General features: G+C 46.6%; 1 protein-coding gene across 1 annotated transcript; it reads right to left on the minus strand.

Annotated features, from left to right (window-relative positions):
* Positions 1-219: 219 nt before the first annotated feature.
* Positions 220-1,179, minus strand: LOC144274405 (olfactory receptor 14A16-like). Its single transcript, XM_077833206.1, has one exon. It carries the CDS (start codon positions 1,177-1,179, stop codon positions 220-222), a length of 960 nt encoding a protein of 319 aa, XP_077689332.1.
* Between the last annotated feature and the right edge of the window lie 18,032 nt (positions 1,180-19,211).

The raw sequence follows: 19,211 nt of genomic DNA on the forward strand, positions 1-19,211 counted from the left end.
GTCTCAGGTGGTATGGTGATCGGTAGCAGTATATGATATATTCCAATCTTATTTACATTGGTGTAAACCTATAGAAACTCCTTTTTTTCCTGAGTCATGTTTGTCTGTATCTGTACTAGTGCAAATACCCAATTCCGCATAAACAGAGTGCACAGTATTTTCTTATGGAGGCAATAATGTCATCAGATTTTATTTATAAAGAAATACAGAATGAAATTGCTACCGAAGGAGACATATGGACATTTTGTTCTTAGTGAATAACCTCCAACCAATCTGTTTACTCAGTGCACCTTTGATCTCTTTGTTTCTCATGCTGTAGATGATCGGATTCATCATCGGTGGCAACACAGAATAGAGAACACCCACTATGAGATTCAGACGTGAGGTTGAGCTGGAGGTGGGTTTCAGGTAGGCAAAGGCAGCAGTACTAAAGAACAAGGACACCACGGTGAGGTGAGGGAGGCAGGTGGAGAAGGCTTTATGCTCACTCTGCTTAGAGGGGATTCTCAGGACTGCTTTGAAGATCTGAACATATGACACAATGATGAAAAGAAAGCAGCTTAAGCCTAAGAATGAACTAAAGATGAGAAACCCAACTTCAATGAGGTACAAGTCAGAGCAGGCGAGATTGAGGAGCTGGGGGATTTCACAGAAGAACTGATCCACCGCGTTGCCTCCACAGAAGGAGATTTCAAACGTGATCCCAGTGTGCAGTGCAGAGGAGAGAATACCAGTGATCCAGGCACTGGCTGCCATTTGGACACATGCTGTCCTGTTCATCACTGTCTCATACTGCAGTGGTTGGCAGATGGCGACGTATCGGTCGTACGCCATGATGGTCAGTAAGGCAAAATCTGCTGAAGCGAAGAAGAAGAAGAGAAAGACTTGGGCAACACATCCAGAATAAGAAATCGATCTGGTGTTCGTGAGGGAACTGGCCATGGATTTGGGGATGGTGACAGAGATGGAGCCGAGGTCTAGGATGGACAGATTCATCAGGAAGAAGTACATGGGGGTGTGAAGGTGGCGGTCAAGGGCTATGGCTGTGACGATGAGAAGGTTCCCCAGCAGGGATATCAGGTAAAGCAGTAGAAACACCACAAAGTGTAAAATCTGCAGCTCCCGAATGTCAGAGAATCCCAGGAGAAGGAACTCGGTCACGGCAGTTTGGTTGGACATTTTCTTCCGCAGTACACTGTGCAATGTCTGTGGAGGGAATGAGAAAGACAATGGTCAGGATTAGAGCGACAGAGGGAATGGCCCTGATTCCCCTTTCCCTAATATCTCATTCTATGAATGTCAAAGGTGCACAGAACTCATCACTTACAATGAGTAGGTGTTGTTAGTGCTCCTCGCCTCTGACAATCAATGAGTCACGTTACCACACTAGTGTAAATTAGGTCAGCTCCTTTAAAGTCAATGGAGCTTCGTCACTTTATCTCATCTGAGGATTTGGCCCAAGGTGTGGCTTGATAAAATGCAATATGAAGGATGGAACAAAGCACACTCCAAACCCAACAATTCTCACAACTTGGGTATGAAACTGATCAACTAAAATTCTAACACAGCCTGATTCTCACTTTGCAGGGCAATATGATGTTGACTCACCCAGCATCGTAAATAGCAGCTCATCTGTCATTTTTCTACCCCAAGCTCTGTGCATAGAGGCTGGTTGGAAATTTTCAGCTGTGTTCTTTTTAATGGAGATTGGTTTTTAAGCTAAATAACACATCTCAGAATCTGTCTGCTTTTCTCAAACATTTTGGGATTGTTTTGTAAAAAAAAAAAATGAAAACTTAAAAAAACAAACTATATTGGTTTTGGAATAAAAAAAATCAGTTTTCAGCAGAAAGTTTTCATTTGCCAAAAACTGGGGTGGTGGTGGGGGGAAATGGATTTAGGGTTTTCAGTGAAAAGTAAAAATTTTCCTAATGGGAGGAAAAATTCCAGTCAGCAGTAGGTATTTGATTAAACTGATGGGAAAGGTCTTCACCAGTTCGTATTGTAATTCATATTTATCATCTTAATTCTTCCCTGTATGTTGATCCCCCAACACATTTAATTGAAATAGCAAACTTCCTGTGCTAGCCTTTGTGGATTTTTTCCCAACGGAAGACACATTCAGTCATCCAGCACTAGGATTTTTTGGTCACTATCTATCTATATAGCAGAATCTAGAAGCCAAAGGCACAGGTATCTGAGAATCCTTTCAGCCTCATTCTGCGATTGAACTAGGCTCAAACCGATTGCTCTCTGCAGACGAGCTGTGAGTAGCTGGCGTTGAGCTGCACTGACATTAAAGGACTGATGCTGCAGGAAGGTGATTTATCCATATCTATTTCCTGAGGGTTAGCAGGACTCATGCCCTGGAGCCCTGCAGAGCTCAGAAGCAGAGATTCAGAGGCAAGGGCACAGAAACAAAGGTGATAACGCCAAAAGGGCCATTCAGACCCTCTAGTCTGACCCCAGCATAACACAGGGAGTACAATCGCCACCAGGGTTCCCTGATTCCAGCCAAGCTTCTGTGTTATCTGTGGGCCAGCATTAAAAGATAGCACCTAACCTGCTCAGATGCTATTGTAAATCCCCAAAGGCACCTTGCTTCTTCTTTAGGTGCTTAAACCCTTTGTAATCCTGGTCCTGTGTCTATCTTGTTAACTTCCAAGGAAATCCTGGAAATATGGGTTCTAGTCCCATTTACCTCCTGTATGTCTTTTGGCAACATTGAGATAGACTGGCTTTAACTGGTGGTTCAACTCTGAGACTAAAGGTGCTGGTGTGCACAACATATCAACTGTGGCTATCAGCTCTGCTGCTCATTCAATTTTGACCTTCCAGTAATTATCCCTTTGACACAGAAACAAACCCAATTTCAAGAGAAAAAATGGTTTTGAAATTATGGTATTATTGAACAGTATTAGTGTTCCCCTCCCTTGTTTAAAGCTCCATTCCAAATTAGAGATGTTTGGAAATTTAGATTTTTTTTGTAGTAGTAGGAAAATGAGTTTTTTGTAGGAAAACGAGTTTTTGAACTAAACAAAAATGTTCAGGGAAAGTATCTCCTATACTCAGATATTTGGTTTCATTTTTTTGAAATCTGCAAATCCCAATATTCTCTGGTTTGCAATGTGCAATTTCCAGTTTACAGTAGTTCTTAGCTGAAAAGAAATTAGTTGTTGCTTTCTGAACCCTGCAAACATTTCTGATTTCTGATGCAAAGTCATTGTCCACCTTCTTTTTCTCTGACTGGATCTAGATGTCTGACTAGACTGAGAGTTAATTCCTTAAAGAATTCCAATTGTAACTTATATTTCAGTTCTTACATTCTGCTGAAAAGAAATCTGACAGGCTCTAGCTGTTTGATAATAAAAGTCTTTAAAAGTTCCAATTACAATTCATATCTCTATTATTAAATTTGTCTGTACATTAATACCTTCACATGTAGAATTGAAAGCAAAAATGTAGTCTGTTGGTCTTTGTGGATTTTTTCCCAACGTGCGATGCTTTTGATCCTCCAGTACCAGGATTCTTTGGTCATCTCTCTCTCATGCCCCCATCACTGTATTATCCAGCAGCAGTTTCCATGTCCCTTTGCTGGATTTCCTGAGTCTCTCTGAAGTTCCTAGTAGACAGGGATCCACTCCACAGAGGGGCGCTCCCTGCTCCCCTCCTTGGACAGGCTTGGCTGGGAGACGAAGGACTAAATGGGATCAGAGACTGAAAACTCCCAGCTCTAGAGCTGATCCTATCTTGTGCAGGGTTCAGATATTGTCACAGCCCAGGATGTCCCTACTCTGGGGCTAAACAGTTGAATCCGGTCTCCAAGGCTTTACGCCCAGCTCTGATCTCACTTCTGGAGCAAACCACCCTGACAACCTGCCCAACTCTAACCCCACAGAGGGAGAACAGTACCCGCCCTTTATCTCACTTGATGGCAGCATCCCTGGAAGGACCCTTGGCTAAAAACAAGGCAGGGCAGAGGCCCAAAGCATGTCCCAAGGTGTTTGTAGAATGAATCATAGAATGAATGAATCATAGAATCTCAGGGTTGGAAGGGACTAAAACAGCGATTTCTAACAGAGACACATGATCCACAATAGCGAAGAGCCTTGTCGCAGCAGAATCTCAGCTGGCCTGGAATAGCCTGTTCCTTCATTAACATCACGTAATCACTTCTGGGGGAGCAGAGACTTTTTTTCCCTCCTGCATTGTATCAGCAGCTCTTGGGATGCCTCTGCAAGAGGAACCCACAGCTCAGCCTGCCTTGTCTGACTGAAGTCAGTCACCAAGAGGTACCCAGAGGTGAAGACTAAAAACTAAGGGCCAGGTCATAGGCTTGTGTAAATTGTTACACTTCCACTTCCATCCGATGAAGTGAGCTGTAGCTCATGAAAGCTTATGCTCAAATAAATTGGTTAGTCTCTAAGGTGCCACAAGTCCTCCTTTTCTTTTTACTTCCATTGAGTTCATGGTAGTTTGGCCTATTTACGCCAACTGGGAATCTGGGCCTTGGATTTCCGTCGAGCGATGTCAATTTACATCAGCTGGGGATCTAGCCCATTACACAGTTATAAATCCATATTTTTTGCCTGCCAATGTGATCTGAAGCTGATTCAAAAGTTCTGAACCAGTTTGCACTTTCTTAGCTCTTTGCCCCATGGGTTTAATTACAAGTGTAACTTTTATTGCTGGCGGAGAATGGTTCAGTCCCTCTAGGGATAGAACTTTGGAGGAATTCAGTGTTGCACAGTTTTCAAGTATCTCATCTTCAACTTCTGTTGGGATGAATGGCCCAAATCTTTCTTTCTTTCTTTCTTTCTTTCTTTCTTTCTTTCTTTCTTTCTTTCTTTCTTTCTTTCTTTCTTTCTCAGCCATTACATTAATTTTTCTCTTGCTACAGACAGCACTAAACCAAAAAGCTCAATGAGCTGCAGATGCAACGCTGCAAGACTTTTAAAAAATATTGAATTCACATTGGTCGCCCAGCAGGTGTAAATTGGCTGTAGCTCCTTTGGAGTCAATGGGCCCTGCTGCCTATTCTGCAGAGTGTTAATCGCCCACTTCATGTTAATTGCCCACTTCATTTTAAGTGGTCTCCTACAATATGTGTGATCCCCTTATGCATAACAATCTGTCCCACCTTGTACTGATCATGGACACTATGGTTCTCTTCTCCAGACCAGAGGAAGAGCTCTGTGAAGCACAAAAGCTTGTCCCATCCACCAACAGAAGTTGGTCCAATAAAAAATGATACCTCACCTTCTTTGTCTCTCTCAAATCTTGAAAAGTCTTGCAGGATGGGAAACCCATTTCCCACCCAGCTGCATTCTTCAGGTATTCTTCGCTGCTCTGTGCCTGGTTACCCTGTAGATCGAGATTACAATACAGTTTAGCTGTAGATCTCAAAGTGATTTATCAAGCTGGGTTAGGATCATCATCCTCATTTTTCAGAGTGTACAGAGAGGGGAAGTGACTGGCTAGAGGTCACACAGCAGCTCTGAGGTATATAACCCGGGTGTCATGAGTCCCAATCCCTTCGGGTATGTCTACACGGGGATAAAAGCCCTGTGGCATGGCTTCGGCAGGCCTGGGTCATCTGACTCGGGGTTGCAGAGCTTGGACTGTGGGGCTAAAAATTGCTGTGTAGAATCCGAGAGCTCGGGCTCCAGCCTGGGTCCGAATGTCTACACAGCAATATTTCAGCCCCGGAGCCCAAGCCCCATGAGCTCGAGTCGGCGGATCCAGGCCAGCCATGGGTTTATTAATCCCTGTGAAGGCATACCTGAGTAATGTCGCTCCCTTTGGTCACGTAGCAATTGTGACACTGACAGGCCAGCTCAGGTCAGAGCAATAGGCCTGTCATAAAAATAAAGGGAAGGGTAAACCCCTTTGAAATCCCTCCTGGCCAGGGGAAAGCTCCTCTCACCTGTAAAGGGTTAAGAAGCTAAAGGTAACCTCACTGGCACCTGACCAAAATGACCAATGAGGAGACAAGATACTTTCAAAAGCTGGGAGGAGGGAGAGAAACAAAGGGTCTGTGTCTGTCTTATGCTGGTCTTTGCCAGGGATAGACCAGGAATGGAGTCTTAGAACTTCTAGTAAGTAATCTAGCTAGGTATGTGTTAGATTATGATTTCTTTAAATGGCTGAGAAAAGAATTGTGCTGAATAGAATAACTATTTCTGTCTGTGTATCTTTTTTGTAACTTAAGGTTTTGCCTAGAGGGGTTCTCTATGTTTTTGAATCTAATTACCCTGTAAGATATCTACCATCCTGATTTTACAGGGGGGATTTCTTCATTTCTATTTACTTCTATTTTTATTAAAAGTCTTCTTGTAAGAAACTGAATGCTTTTTCATTGTTCTCAGATCCAAGGGTTTGGGTCTGTGGTCACCTATGCAAATTGGTGAGGCTTTTTATCCAACATTTCCCAGGAAAGGGGGGTGTGCAAGTGTTGGGAGGATTATTCATTGTTCTTAAGATCCAAGGATCTGGGTCTGTAGTCACCTAGGCAAATTGGTGAGGCTTTTTACCAAACCTTGTCCAGGAAGTGGGGTGCAAGATTTTGGGAAGTATTTTGGGGGGAAAGACGGGTCCAAACAGCTCTTCCCCAGTAACCAGTATTAGTTTGGTGGTGGTAGCGGCCAGTCCAAGGACAACGGGTGGAATATTTTGTACCTTGGGGAAGTTTTGACCTAAGCTGGTAAAGATAAGCTTAGAAGGTTTTTCATGCAGGTCCCCACATCTGTACCCTAGAGTTCAGAGTGGAGGAGGAACCTTGACAAGGCCGATTCACTTGTGTGTTATTAGGGCTTCCCCTACCCTCCCTTGGTTCTTGTCATGCAGACAGAAAACAGGTAGCCAGTGTCCAAACTGCCAACAATGCATAACCACAGCTCTTTACACCAACAGAGCTTCCTCTCCCTCCTCCTTTGTAGTGGGCTTAGTTATACCTGAGGTGTACGCCCCGGTACCCTGAACCCTGGTACCACCCTTGCAATTTATGGTCATATTCCGTTTTGGAGGGTCTTGAGTCTGGGGGCTTTGGTACCACCTCTTTTGTACCCCGTGGGAGGGGTAGGGAGTGAAGTTATGCACCGGTCAGGGTTACCTTTTTCATTGGTTTTTAGTGTTCCTTATAGCTTCCCCCATCTCCCTGGCCCCTCCCAACTGGTTACTTGACCTTGTCTTGGGAGAGGAGTCAGGCAGCCGTCAATTATACACTGTATATCAAACTCCCGCCATATCCAGCAACACTGGAACCCTATTTCTTATCTTTTCTCTTTGTATTGAAAAACCCCCGTCTGTAGGCAAAAGCAACACACAGTGGTGTCCCCCCAGCCCCTTGTTCACATATGTTGATAAGGGTATAAAACACAAACAATTCTATTTTAAAACCTCAAAATTCAAGTGGGCAAACAAAACCCAAAATTCTATCTCAGGCAAATAAACAGGACTACATACTATATTACCATCATTAACTTGTGACTATCAAAGAAATGTTAAATGTACTAATTCACTCAAGAGTTAATTTAGTTCAACGGAAATGGGAATGATATTGCCTTCACTTATCTGTAACCCGTTGTATGCTATCCCTTTACATTATGTATATCCCTCTACTTAATTAAACCTAGATCAAAATTGTGAATTTACTTGATGTGTGAACTTCATGAAAACTAAGGAAGGATTGTTGTCTGCTGTTACATTGCAATTTACATTGCATGTATCCCGGTAATTATGTTTGCCCATCAAATGCGATTGGAGCCTTGGAAATGTAAATGAAGAACATGCTACTTTCAAAGCACTGGTCATTGTGTTGGACAAAGGGAAATCCACAGACCCAGTCTGCGTTTAGTCATCAGAGGAAAAACCCATGCTGTGATGGAAACACTTGCCAGATTTCAGAGTAACAGCCGTGTTAGTCTGTATTCGCAAAAAGAAAAGGAGTACTTGTGGCACCATAAATTGGTTAGTCTCTAAGGTGCCACAAGTACTCCTTTTCTTTTTACTTGCCAGATTGCTTTCCGGGGAATACAGCTGTGAGAATGGATCCAGGGAATGGTTCTGTCTCTCTGAGCTGTTTGGACACTTTCAGAGAACATTCCAGATGCAAGCAATGTGCCAGCAATGCCCCTCTGCCATGTACATTGGTCAAACTGGACAGTCTCTACGTAAAAGAATAAATGGACACAAATCAGATGTCAAGAATTATAACATTCATAAACCAGTCGGAGAACACTTCAATCTCTCTGGTCATGCGATTACAGACATGAAAGTCGCTATATTACAACAAAAAAACTTCAGAAACAGACTCCAACGAGAAACTGCCGAATTGGAATTAATTTGCAAACTGGATACAATTAACTTAGGCTTGAATAGAGACTTAGAATGGATGGGTGAGCTGTAGCTCACGAAAGCTCATGCTCAAATAAATTGGTTAGTCTCTAAGGTGCCACAAGTACTCCTTTTCTTTTTGCGAATACAGACTAACACGGCTGTTACTCTGAAACAAAGTAAAACTATTTCCCGATGTTTGTTCATTTCTTCCCCCCCACTCCCCCCCCCATACTGTTCCTCAGTTGTTCCTGTTAACTGCTTGAAATGGCCCACCTAGATTATCACTACAAAAAGTTTCCCCCCTTCTTGTTAACTGCTGGAAATGGCTCACCTTGATTATCGCTACAAAAAGTTTCCCCCTCCTTCCCCTGACCCCGCTCTCCTGCTGGTAATAGCTCATCTTAATTGATCACTCTCCTTACAGGTTTGGTTTTTTGGTTTGGTTTTTTTCTCATGTTCTCTGTGTGTATATATATGTCCTCACTGTGTTTTCCACTAAATGCATCCAATGAAGTGAGCTGTAGCTCACGAAAGTTTATGCTCAAATAAATTTGTTAGTCTCTAAGGTGCCACCAGTACTCCTCTTCTTTTTGTGAATACAGACTAACACGGCTGCTACTCTGAAACCTGAAAAGATGCAAGACAGAGATCCCCAAAGTTATCTTGCGTAACCCTGAGAGACTTATGGAAAACTAGCAGATACCACATCTCTGCTGTCACTTTGGACTGACAAACCTGTTAATGTATTTTACCTGCTTTAAACTCTCAATAACTTTCATTTCTTTTCTTAGCTAATAAAACTTTAGTTAGTTTACTAGAGAAATTTGCTGCCAGCATTGCCTTTGATGTGAGATCAAGAGTATCCATTGACCTGGGATAAGTGACTGACCCATTGGGGTTGGGAGTAACCCAATATAATGTGATTCTTCATTTTAAGAACCTTTTATCACAAAGTCCAGTTTATCTGGTTGGTAAAAGTGGCTGGAGATCCTAGGGGACTGTTTGTGACTCCATGGTAATACTAATATAGTGATCCAGGAGTTGACATTTATTACTGGCTTGGTGAAATCTAATTACTAAATATACCACCAGGGAATGGGCGATGGGCTGGATGATTCCCTGTTCTGTTCATTCCTTCTGGGGCACCTGGCATTGGTCACTGTCGGAAGACAGGATACTGGGCTAGATGGACCTTTGGTCTGACGCAGTCTGGCCATTATGATACAATGGTTCCTTCTAACCTTGGAATCCATGACTCTGTATTGGTGGAAACCTCTCTTGTTTGAATTCAGAAGTGTCTTCTAAAAAATTAATCCGGAGATTTTAATTAATAATTGTTGTAGGAAAATATCCTTATGAAAACTTACCCTCTTTCTCTGCCTTGGAGATCAGAAAGTTCAGTTGATAGGGCAGGGTCTCTAGAGGAAGAAAAGATCAGAGGAGAGGTGATTTGCCCCTTTTTTGTAGGAAAATAGCCTCATGAAAACAGGGCTGGATTCACAAAGAAACTTAGGCAAGCTGACACTTAGCATCACAACACCCAACGCTTAGGCACCTAGAAAGTCACTGTGATTCACAAAGCCAGAGTCAGGCTCCCAGGCAATCTGCACCATGAATGGAGAGAGAGATGCGCCTTGGAATGAGCTTCATAAAAGCCAGCATGCTAGGCGACTCCCTGCTTACGCCAGCCAGTGGGAAATGCCAAGGTCCGGGGGTGTGCTAAGCCCCGGCCCCCTCAGGGAGTTCGGCGACCGAATCTGGGCAGCACCGTAGGCGCCTCCCTCGGCGTGGGATTCTCAGCTGCGAGCCCTCTCTTGATGACCAACACCTGTGCCATTTTTTTGCAAGAAGCCTGGCGGGGGAAGGAAACCCATCTCGCTCATAACTGTTAGCCCTGTGGTTAGAGCACTCAGCTGGCCTTTGGGAGACCCCTGGTTCAAGTCAAGCCTGTGCCGCAGAGGGAGCAGGGATTTGAAATGGGATCTACCACCTCTCAAGGAGCGCCCTAATCTCTGGGCTGCAGGGCTGCGGGGCTGCGGGGTGCCCACATGCTCTCCTGTGGGAGTGGTTCCACTGGGGATTCGGGCCTAAATTCCATTTGGGATTCGGGCCTAAATCTCCTTTGCAAATGGGACTTCGGCCCTAAAGTCAGTTGGTGCTCTTGAAAATGTGCTCGAAGGATCTTCTTCTGTAATTCCCCAGGGGTGAGGTGTTGCAGAGCCACAGAGAGGATTTAAAAACACAGCTCCCATTCATTTCATGGCAACTGGGCATCTCAGGCCCCATTGTCAGCCCTGCTTACTTTCCTTCTATGCTGTATATGTCACGCTGCCAGGGAAGAGAGAGGCCTTGGGGGCACCAGACCTAACATAGAGACTTAGGGACTCTGTCTAGAACAGCCCTTTGCCTCCAGCGAATCCTCCAAGTGCTGCAGGGCAAAGGGTTGAAGTCGTATCCATTTTGCAGCAGTGTAGGGTAGGGTGCCCTGCTCCCAGGCAATGACAGAGAAAACTATACGAAGAAAGCTAGACATCAGAGAGTTAAAGCTGAGCAACTTAAAGGGAAGGGAGTTTTGGTAACAATGTTTAACACACTTTAAAAAAAATAGTACATTAAACTCCAGTGCCTAATGAACACTTGGGAGAAAGAGACTCCTGGTTAAAAATCCTACACACTCACAAGATGCATAAATATTGTGCTCGATTGTTCGGCATGGGGGAAAGGGCTTGTTCAACATGGTCCTGGGAATCAGCCATTTTCTTCCTTTAATCTTATTGTGGCACTACTACAGCCCACTTCGTCCTTACAGCTAGAGTGGCGTACAGCACAGCGGATTCTGCCCCGAGGGGATTGCTCTGTCCAACAGGCTTTTTAAGGTTCCAATCCACTTGGGCTTCATGGGCCCTAGAATGTTGCAAAACTTCAAAGGTTGTACGGGCAGGACGTGAGCCACTGGTTCAGGGAGGCTAACCCCCAGTCCGGCCCCTTCTGCCAGAGGCCCCCCCAGACCAGCCACGGGGGAAGAGCTGCAGATCCCCGGCAGGAAGCAAGAGGGAGTCTGGGGGTGGAGGGGGCCACGCAGGGCTGTGCCTCCCCTGGCCCGTCATACCCGTCGCCCATGATTTCTGCTTCAGGAGCAGCGAAGTGACCATCCTTCAGCAAACCCGGGAAAACGGGAATTCATCATCCCGGTTTTTCCTTGAGGAAAAAGTTACGCAGATTAACCTTTGTTTCTTAAACAGAAATCTTTCAGGGCACCTTATGCATCAGAAAGTAGCAGAGAACAAACTCCTTGAGAACACTGCTGACCATGTGTTATTTTCCTGTGGCTCGCCTGAAAGCAGCGGTCATCAGCTGTGAAATGCTCAAGCTGGGGCGCTACGCCTCCAGTCTGCAGCTGTGCTGAGATGTTGGTAATGTGACGGTAGAGAACTGCATGACAGGAGTGATGAGAGGCGGTGTGGTCTAGTGGCTAGGGTACTAGGATGGGCATGGGGAGGCCAGGGTTTAATTCCTGGCTCTCCTACTGAGCTGCTTTGTGAGCTTGGTTAAGTCACTGCCGCGTCTGTGCCTCTGTTTCCCTCCCACTCCTTTGATTTGTCTCCGAGCATGCCCACCAGATCAGGCCCCGTAGAGGAGAGAAGCAGAATGCCTGGTTTTCCCCAGCTCATGGATTGCTCTGGGTGTGGCCAGGAGACAGGCAGCCAGATGCAATGGGGGCCAGCTGTGCACATGCCCAGAGACAGAAACACAGGCACTGAAAGAAGTTGTACCCTGAATACACAGGCACTGAGTGAGTCTGGGCTCCTCCATAATGACAGGTTTCAGAGTAGCAGCCGTGTTAGTCTGTATTCGCAAAAAGAAAAGGAGTACTTGTGGCACCTTAGAGACTAACCAATTTATTTGAGCATAAGCTTTCGTGAGCTGCAGCTCACTTCATCGGATGCATAAAAGTGGATTATCATACACATTGTAAGGAGAGTGATCACTTTAGATAAGCTATTACCAGCAGGAGAGTGGGGTGGGGAGAGAAAACCTTTTGAAGTGATAAACACCCATTTTTTCATGCTCTGTGTGTATAAAAACATCCTCACTGCATTTTCCACTTTTATGCATCCGATGAAGTGAGCTGTAGCTCACGAAAGCTTATGCTCAAATAAATTGGTTAGTCTCTAAGGTGCCACAAGTGCTTCTTTTCTTTTTGGGCTCCTACAGGAATTCTGGGGATTGCAGTGGAGCCGAAAACTGGCATTTAGGTGCCTAAACTCCAGATTTATCCACTTAAATCTGGGGTAGAGACACCTTAAGTACCTTTCAGAATCCCCAGCCTTTGTCTATCTTGACTGTTTACATCAGTGGTCCCCAAACTGGAGCATGGAGGAACATTTGAGGGAGCATGGCAGGGCCAAGACCAGCCCCCACAAGGGGCAGGAAGGGAGTGCCCCTCAGATCTGCTATGGCCCCCTTGGCCCTGGCTCCTACCCCAGCTCCACTCCCAGCCCCAGTCTTGACCCTGGCTCTGCTCCCAAACCCAGTTTGAGCCCCCGACTCCCGGCAGCCCCACTTCCAACCCCAAGACACCCCCACAGCTGTGGCCCCAGCCTCTGACTGTGGCCCCACTCACAGCTCCTAACCGCAGCTGCGGGTGGGGGGCCATAGCCAGGGTAAGGGAGAGCCTGAGGGGAAAAATTTGGGGACCACTGGTTTAGACTCTCTGTGTGTTTGTACAGAGTCTTGCACAACAAGGGCCCTGATCTCGGTGCCTTTAGGAGCTATTGTAATAAAAATTGCAAACATGCCCAAACCGAAGTAATTACCCTGCACAGCAGATTCCTACCTTGTAGGCCTGGGCAGCCTCCTCTGTGGGGACCACCCTGTGAGTACGGTGATCCCGGGACTCTCCGCAGATCACACAGATGAGCATTTGGTCCTGGTTACAGAAGAGTTTGAAAGGCTCCTGGTGCACCTTGCACCAACTTCTCCTGCTGCTGTTTGGAAACTCAGCTGCTTGGCTATTTCCACAAAGTTCCCCAGTTGTCTGTTCGGCCTGAGGGTCCTCTGGGGAAAGGTCTCTCTGCACTGAGGACAGGAGACAGCTGTATCCGATCCCTCTCAGCACTGGGCGATGAAGGCTTGGCAGAAACTGTGCCCGCAATCTAAAAACACGGGATCCTTATAAAAACTCAGACAGATGGAGCAAGTTGCTTCATCTCGGAAGCTTTTCAGAGGATTCACTGCAGCCATGGCTCCCTGCAGACAGTGTCACAGGGATCTAAGATGTGGCTTAACCCCAACTGGGCGTTTTTCACGTGGCTTCTTTGGGGGCTTTTTTGGCTGCTTTTTTTTTTTTTTTTTTTTTAAATGTCCTGCCGGAGAACATGATTGTCTCCCTGTTGCCCAATCCCTCTCCCAACACCCAAAGCAAGGAGAGGGGAAGAAACCAGGACTCTGAGACTGACAGTGCCCAGGGCCAATGGGGGAGAGGCCAGTGCGACAGGTCAGCCCGATAGGGCATTACAGATGAAGGAGGGAACCTGGAATCCAGCTCAGTCAGCTGTGGGTTGGGTTCGTCTTCCCTAAGTGAGGTCCTCACGGTGAGAGTGTTGCATGCATGCGTGTGTGTGTGTTCGGGCCCTGCAGTGCCTACTCTCTCCCCACCGCCTGCCTCCTGCCTGGACTGCTCAGGGGGTTGGGTGAGCTGATAACAGTGGGCTGTGGTCAGTGATCTTTCTGTTGGTGCATTTCTGGTGGTGGTGTTGCACCTGCATGGGGGAGGGGGGACGCAGGCAGTGGGTGACAGGGGGTTGCAAAGCTTGGGGGGGGCTGCAGCATAGCTTGGGCCAAGTTGGGGCCGGGGAGGACTGGGGAGTGGCCAGGCTGGGTTTGGGGGTTGTGAGGGGAGGGAGTGGCGTGCACAGCACCACCGCTGTTGGCCAGTGATGTTTGGGGCATTTCTGATGGGGTGGTGCGCTGTTGAGGGGGGTCTTTTGGGGGTCCGGTGGTATTACGGCTGTACTAGCGGTCGGCCACTGGCATGACGGACATGGACCGTTGCCGACCCAAAGCAGATTGGCTTGTTTTGGGTGATTTGGAGGGGTGGGGAACGTAGGCAGAAATTAAACCTTGTCTGTCTGAGGAGAGAAATGAAACTGATGTGTAAAAAGTTGCTTAAATCTGCTTCCGATTTTGCTTTGGTTTAGTGTCTATAATGGGGCTACTCAGTCTGCTGCCTCAATTTTGTCACTGCAACAAAGTGACGCTGATCCAGGCTGGATCAAATCCAGGGCCCAACTACACCAGAATCCTGTCTCCAGCAGCAGTCGGCACCAGGTGTCTCTGAGGAAGATGGAAGAACCACACAGTCGACAGATTCTACACCACATACTAAACCCAGGCTCAGATTCAGGTTTAAGGCCAGACCCCTCTCTGGACCTCAGTTTCCACATCTCTAATGTGGGGTCAATGGTAGTGACAATGATAGGCTCAGCTCCCAACCCTAGCAGCTTGGCTGTTCCATCCCCTACTGTGTACCGAAACTGACTTGAAAGGACTATCCAAGCCCCTCCCAGGCCTGCTCCCATTGTGGGTCTCTCTCCTGGCCGAGCACAGGCTGTTCTTATATCGTCCAACAGGCTTGGATCCTAGTTACATGCTGCTCCTTCTCATGTGACCCCTGCACTTATTCCCTTCACCTGGGGATAGGTTCAGTTGAGCTACTACCCCCTTCATGGCCATCTCACCCTGGGACAGCCTGAAACTGGAAACCTGTGCTTGAACAGTAACTGTTTGCTAGGAAAGGTGCTGAAGACAGAATGGAAGAGGAAATCCTTTGGACTGGATTGAAATTATTCCAAAGGAAAGTGAATGAGAGAAAATGTCCAGCGTTATCCTCCTAGCGAAAGAAATAATTGAAGGTCAGAAAGGACCATTCTGTCCATCTTCTTTGTAACACAAGCCCTAGAACGTCACCGAGTGCTTCCTCCAGAAAACCTGCTACGTGGGACTGAGCCAGAGCACGACTTCTGGAAAGACATCTCCATGCATTAGAGCCAGCTGGTCAGAAAAAATCTTTCTTCTCCAGTGATGTGACGTTAAAGGACACAGAGAAGAAGAAAACCTCGACTCGGGTTGTTACTGGAGCTGAAGCAGAGAGGCCAGGACAAACACGGCTAGGGCCCAGGACTGACTATCAGCAGATCTGCCGTTTTCTCTTCCTGGTTATGTTTTTTTCTCTCCTGTTTTTCAAGGCGGGACATTTAGATACATTTGGGGCCTGTCTACGCTACTGGTCTAGAGTGTATCTGTAAGCTGATGACCCCCACATGTTGTTCAGAAGCTGTGGATGACACAAGCTCCCTACGTTTGTTCTGTGCTTAGCCCCTAGGGCACAGCTGGGCTGGGCGGCCTTTTCTCGCTGTGCTGTGCGGAGCAGGTTCTGAGCACGAGGGATACGAAGGACTAATTCTTGAAAATAATTCAAGGACTAATTCTTGAAAATAAATATCAAAGAATCCTAGAATATCAGGGTTGGAAGGGACCTCAGGAGGTCATCTAGTCCAACCCCCTGCTCAAAGCTGGACCAATCCCCAATTTTTGACCCAAATGGCCCCCTCAAGGATTGAACCCACAACCCTGGGTTTAGCAGGCCAATGCTCAAACCACTGAGCTATCCCTCCCCCCAAATAGAACTGCAACCCAAATAAAAAATCACTGCTGCTAACATTGGTGGGTGATAAAATAGTAGCAGAGTGGTAATGAATGATGAGGAGAGGGCAGTGACACAGAGCAATCGGATCCCTTGAGAAGCTGGAGCCATTCAAAGAAAACAAGTTGGAAAAGAACCAAATGAAGGGTCCTATAGCTAGCGACAAAGCATGCAGGCCACACCTACAGAGTGGGGAAGTGTATCCAGGAAAGCACTGAGTGTGAAGAGGATTTAGGGCCATGCTAGGCAAGCCATTCAACATGAGCACCCAGGGGGATGCTGTGGTGAACAGGGCTAAAGCCATCATTAGATGTATGAAAAGAGCAGTGAGGAGCATAGGGAGGTGACACACCATGAGGAAGACGGATCATGGAGTCCTGCCTTCAGTTTTGGCGTCCACCTTTGAAAAAAGATTTGGAAATCTTGGAGATGGGGCAGCAAAAAGCAATGAAACGTTTTGTGGGCTGGAGAAAAATGCCTGTAAATGAGCTATTGAAAGAGCTCAGCCTGTTTAGATGATAAAAAAGATCGGGAGGTGACGTCATTGAAGTGTTGAAGTGACTTCATGGAGAGAAAATATCGGGTATGAAAGGGCTCATTAATCTAGCCGAGAAAAGCATAACAGTGGCTGGAAACTCAAAAGAGACCAATTTGTATTCGAAAGAGGGCACACATATTCAACGGTGAGGATGAATCACCAAAGGAACAAACTAGAAAGGGAAGTTGTGGGAATTCCCCACCTCTTGATGTCTTCTAATGAAGACGAGATGCCTTTCTGGAATGTGTGTAGTCAAAAACTAGCTACTATGCTCTCCAGAAAGCATGTGATATGCAGGGGGTGAGATGACATGCACTAATTGTGTCTTCTGTCCATAAAGTCTGCTCATGTATGAAAAACTGAGCGTAGCATGGGGAGAAGCCTCTGATGTTTTACTGTGTTGGGCTTGAGCCCACAATGAACGCTCACAATGAACGCGTGGGGTGATCCAGGGGAAGCAGCTGAAACATCCAATGTGGCTGGACAGGGGCAGGACATCAGCACTGCAGGGGAGGGGTGGGTGTGGCAGTGACATCACAAGGGCCTTTGGCAGGACCTCAGCCTATTGGACAAAGGTGGTGGGGAGGCGATGATCTCACAGAGAGATCTTGACATCAGCCAGGCAGGACAGGGGTGCAGGACAGGGGCAACCTCGGAGATCCCTGTGGCTTTGCTTCAGCACGTCTCCTTCTCGAGGTCTCTCCTGGAGGACTGAGAGAGCATTCACTTGCACGTTCGTGAGCGCAAGGAGGACCCTCTTCGGAGTTTTCTCCTTTTCTTGTAGTGGTTTTGCTCGAAAACAGACGTCCCTATAGAAAAGGTAAGAGCCTCGGAGAGGTTTGGAACCTGTTCAGTCTGATCTATCACGTGCCGGCTGATTTTTAGGAAAGGAAAAGACTCGATTGTGGGGGCAGTATTTTATTTCCGACCCAGGACTTTGTCCCTTAGAATTACTGGGGACGTTGGGGTTTCTCCTTTTTGTTTTCCCTTTTCCTGTCTCTCCCTCTTTTCTCGTCTTCTCTTGCATCTTTGTCCCTTTCCCCTGCTTTCCTTTCACCACCAGGACCTGTCTGTGCATGTGGAGTTGGGGATGGAGGGGGGGCGGGGGGGGGGTTGCATTCCAACTCTCATTGCGGGAGGCCCTCCCAAAGACATGTGGCTGGAATGGTGCTCCAGGAATGACTCCCTCCGGTGGTGACCCGGGACATCTGGTGAGAACTCTCAGCTTTCTGCTTCTCAGAGTCTCAATGCTGATTGGGGGAGCTTGGGGCTATTGTGAGGGAGGAGGCTCAGGTCTTTGTTACCCTCTTTTAAGACCAAGGAAATAGGCTGTAACCAAACATGTATTTGATTGCTCTTGCCGCTTTTCTCCATTCATTGTCTTGGAGTAATTCGTGATTCTCTCTCTAATGGGCTAGTTCTTCTAAAACACTTACTAAAGAATTAGGTTTTAATAAAGCCAAATGCAACCCCATAGCTCCAGTAACAAAGGAGTCAGGTGGCACCCTACAGAATGGGGGACAATCCGATGGAAAGCAGTGACCCTGAAAAGGATTTCGGGGCCATAGTGGACGAGCTCCTCAACATGATCTGTCAGTGTGAAACTGTGTTAAAAAAGGTTAAAGCCATTCTTGGCTGGATAGAGTAGTGAGGATGGAAAGGGAAGTGAAAGAGCACTGGTGAGACTGATGTTGGAATGTTGAATCCAGTTCTTGTGTCCACATTTTGAAGATTATGTTAAAACAATTGGAGAGGGTACAGAAAAGATTTGTAAGTGAGTGATGGGGATGATGCCTTCTAATGAGACATTGAAAAAGCTCAATCTGTTTAGTATATACAAAAGAAGAAGGAGAAGTGAGTTGCTTGACTTCATGGAGCGAAAATGTTGAGTGTAAATGGCTCTTTTTATGTAGCAGAGGCATGACAAGACCCCATGGATGGAAACAGAAATCAGAAAAAGTATAATGACAATGAGACCCAGTTTTGTAAGAGGGTGGTTCGTCATTGGCACAAAGAACCAAGAGAAATGATGGCTTCTCCATCTCTTGATCACTTTGAATAAAGACTAGATGCCTTTCTGGAAAACGCTGAGTAAAAGAAAAGCCCAGCTCTTCTGACATACAGGAGGCCTTAGGATACGCAGGGGATCAGATTAAATACTGTAACGGTTCCTTCTGGACATAAAGTCAACTAACTTGTGAAAACCTAATTGCGGCCTGGGGAAGAACCTCTGTGTTCGACTGTGCAGTCGGTGTCACCTCACAAGGAAGAGTCATTGAGTGGGATGATCCAGAGGAAGCAGCTCAAACACCCAGTGTGGCTGGACAGGGGCAGGACATCAGCACTGCAAGGGAGCGGTGGGTGTGGCAGTGACATCACAAGGGCCTTTGGCAGGACCTCAGCCTATTGGACAAAGGTGGTGGGGAGGCGATGATCTCACAGAGAGATCTTGACAACAGCCAGGCAGGACAGGGGTGCAGGACAGGGGCAACGTTGGAGATCCCTGTGGCTTTGCTTCAGCACGTCTCCTTCTCGAGGTCTCTCCTGGAGGACTGAGAGAGCATTCACTTTCACATTCGTGAGAGCAAGGAGGACCCTCTTCGGAGTTTTCTCCTTTTCTTTTAGTGGTTT

This window comes from Eretmochelys imbricata, chromosome 14, assembly GCF_965152235.1.
Source record: "Eretmochelys imbricata isolate rEreImb1 chromosome 14, rEreImb1.hap1, whole genome shotgun sequence".
Taxonomy (NCBI): domain Eukaryota; kingdom Metazoa; phylum Chordata; order Testudines; family Cheloniidae; genus Eretmochelys; species Eretmochelys imbricata.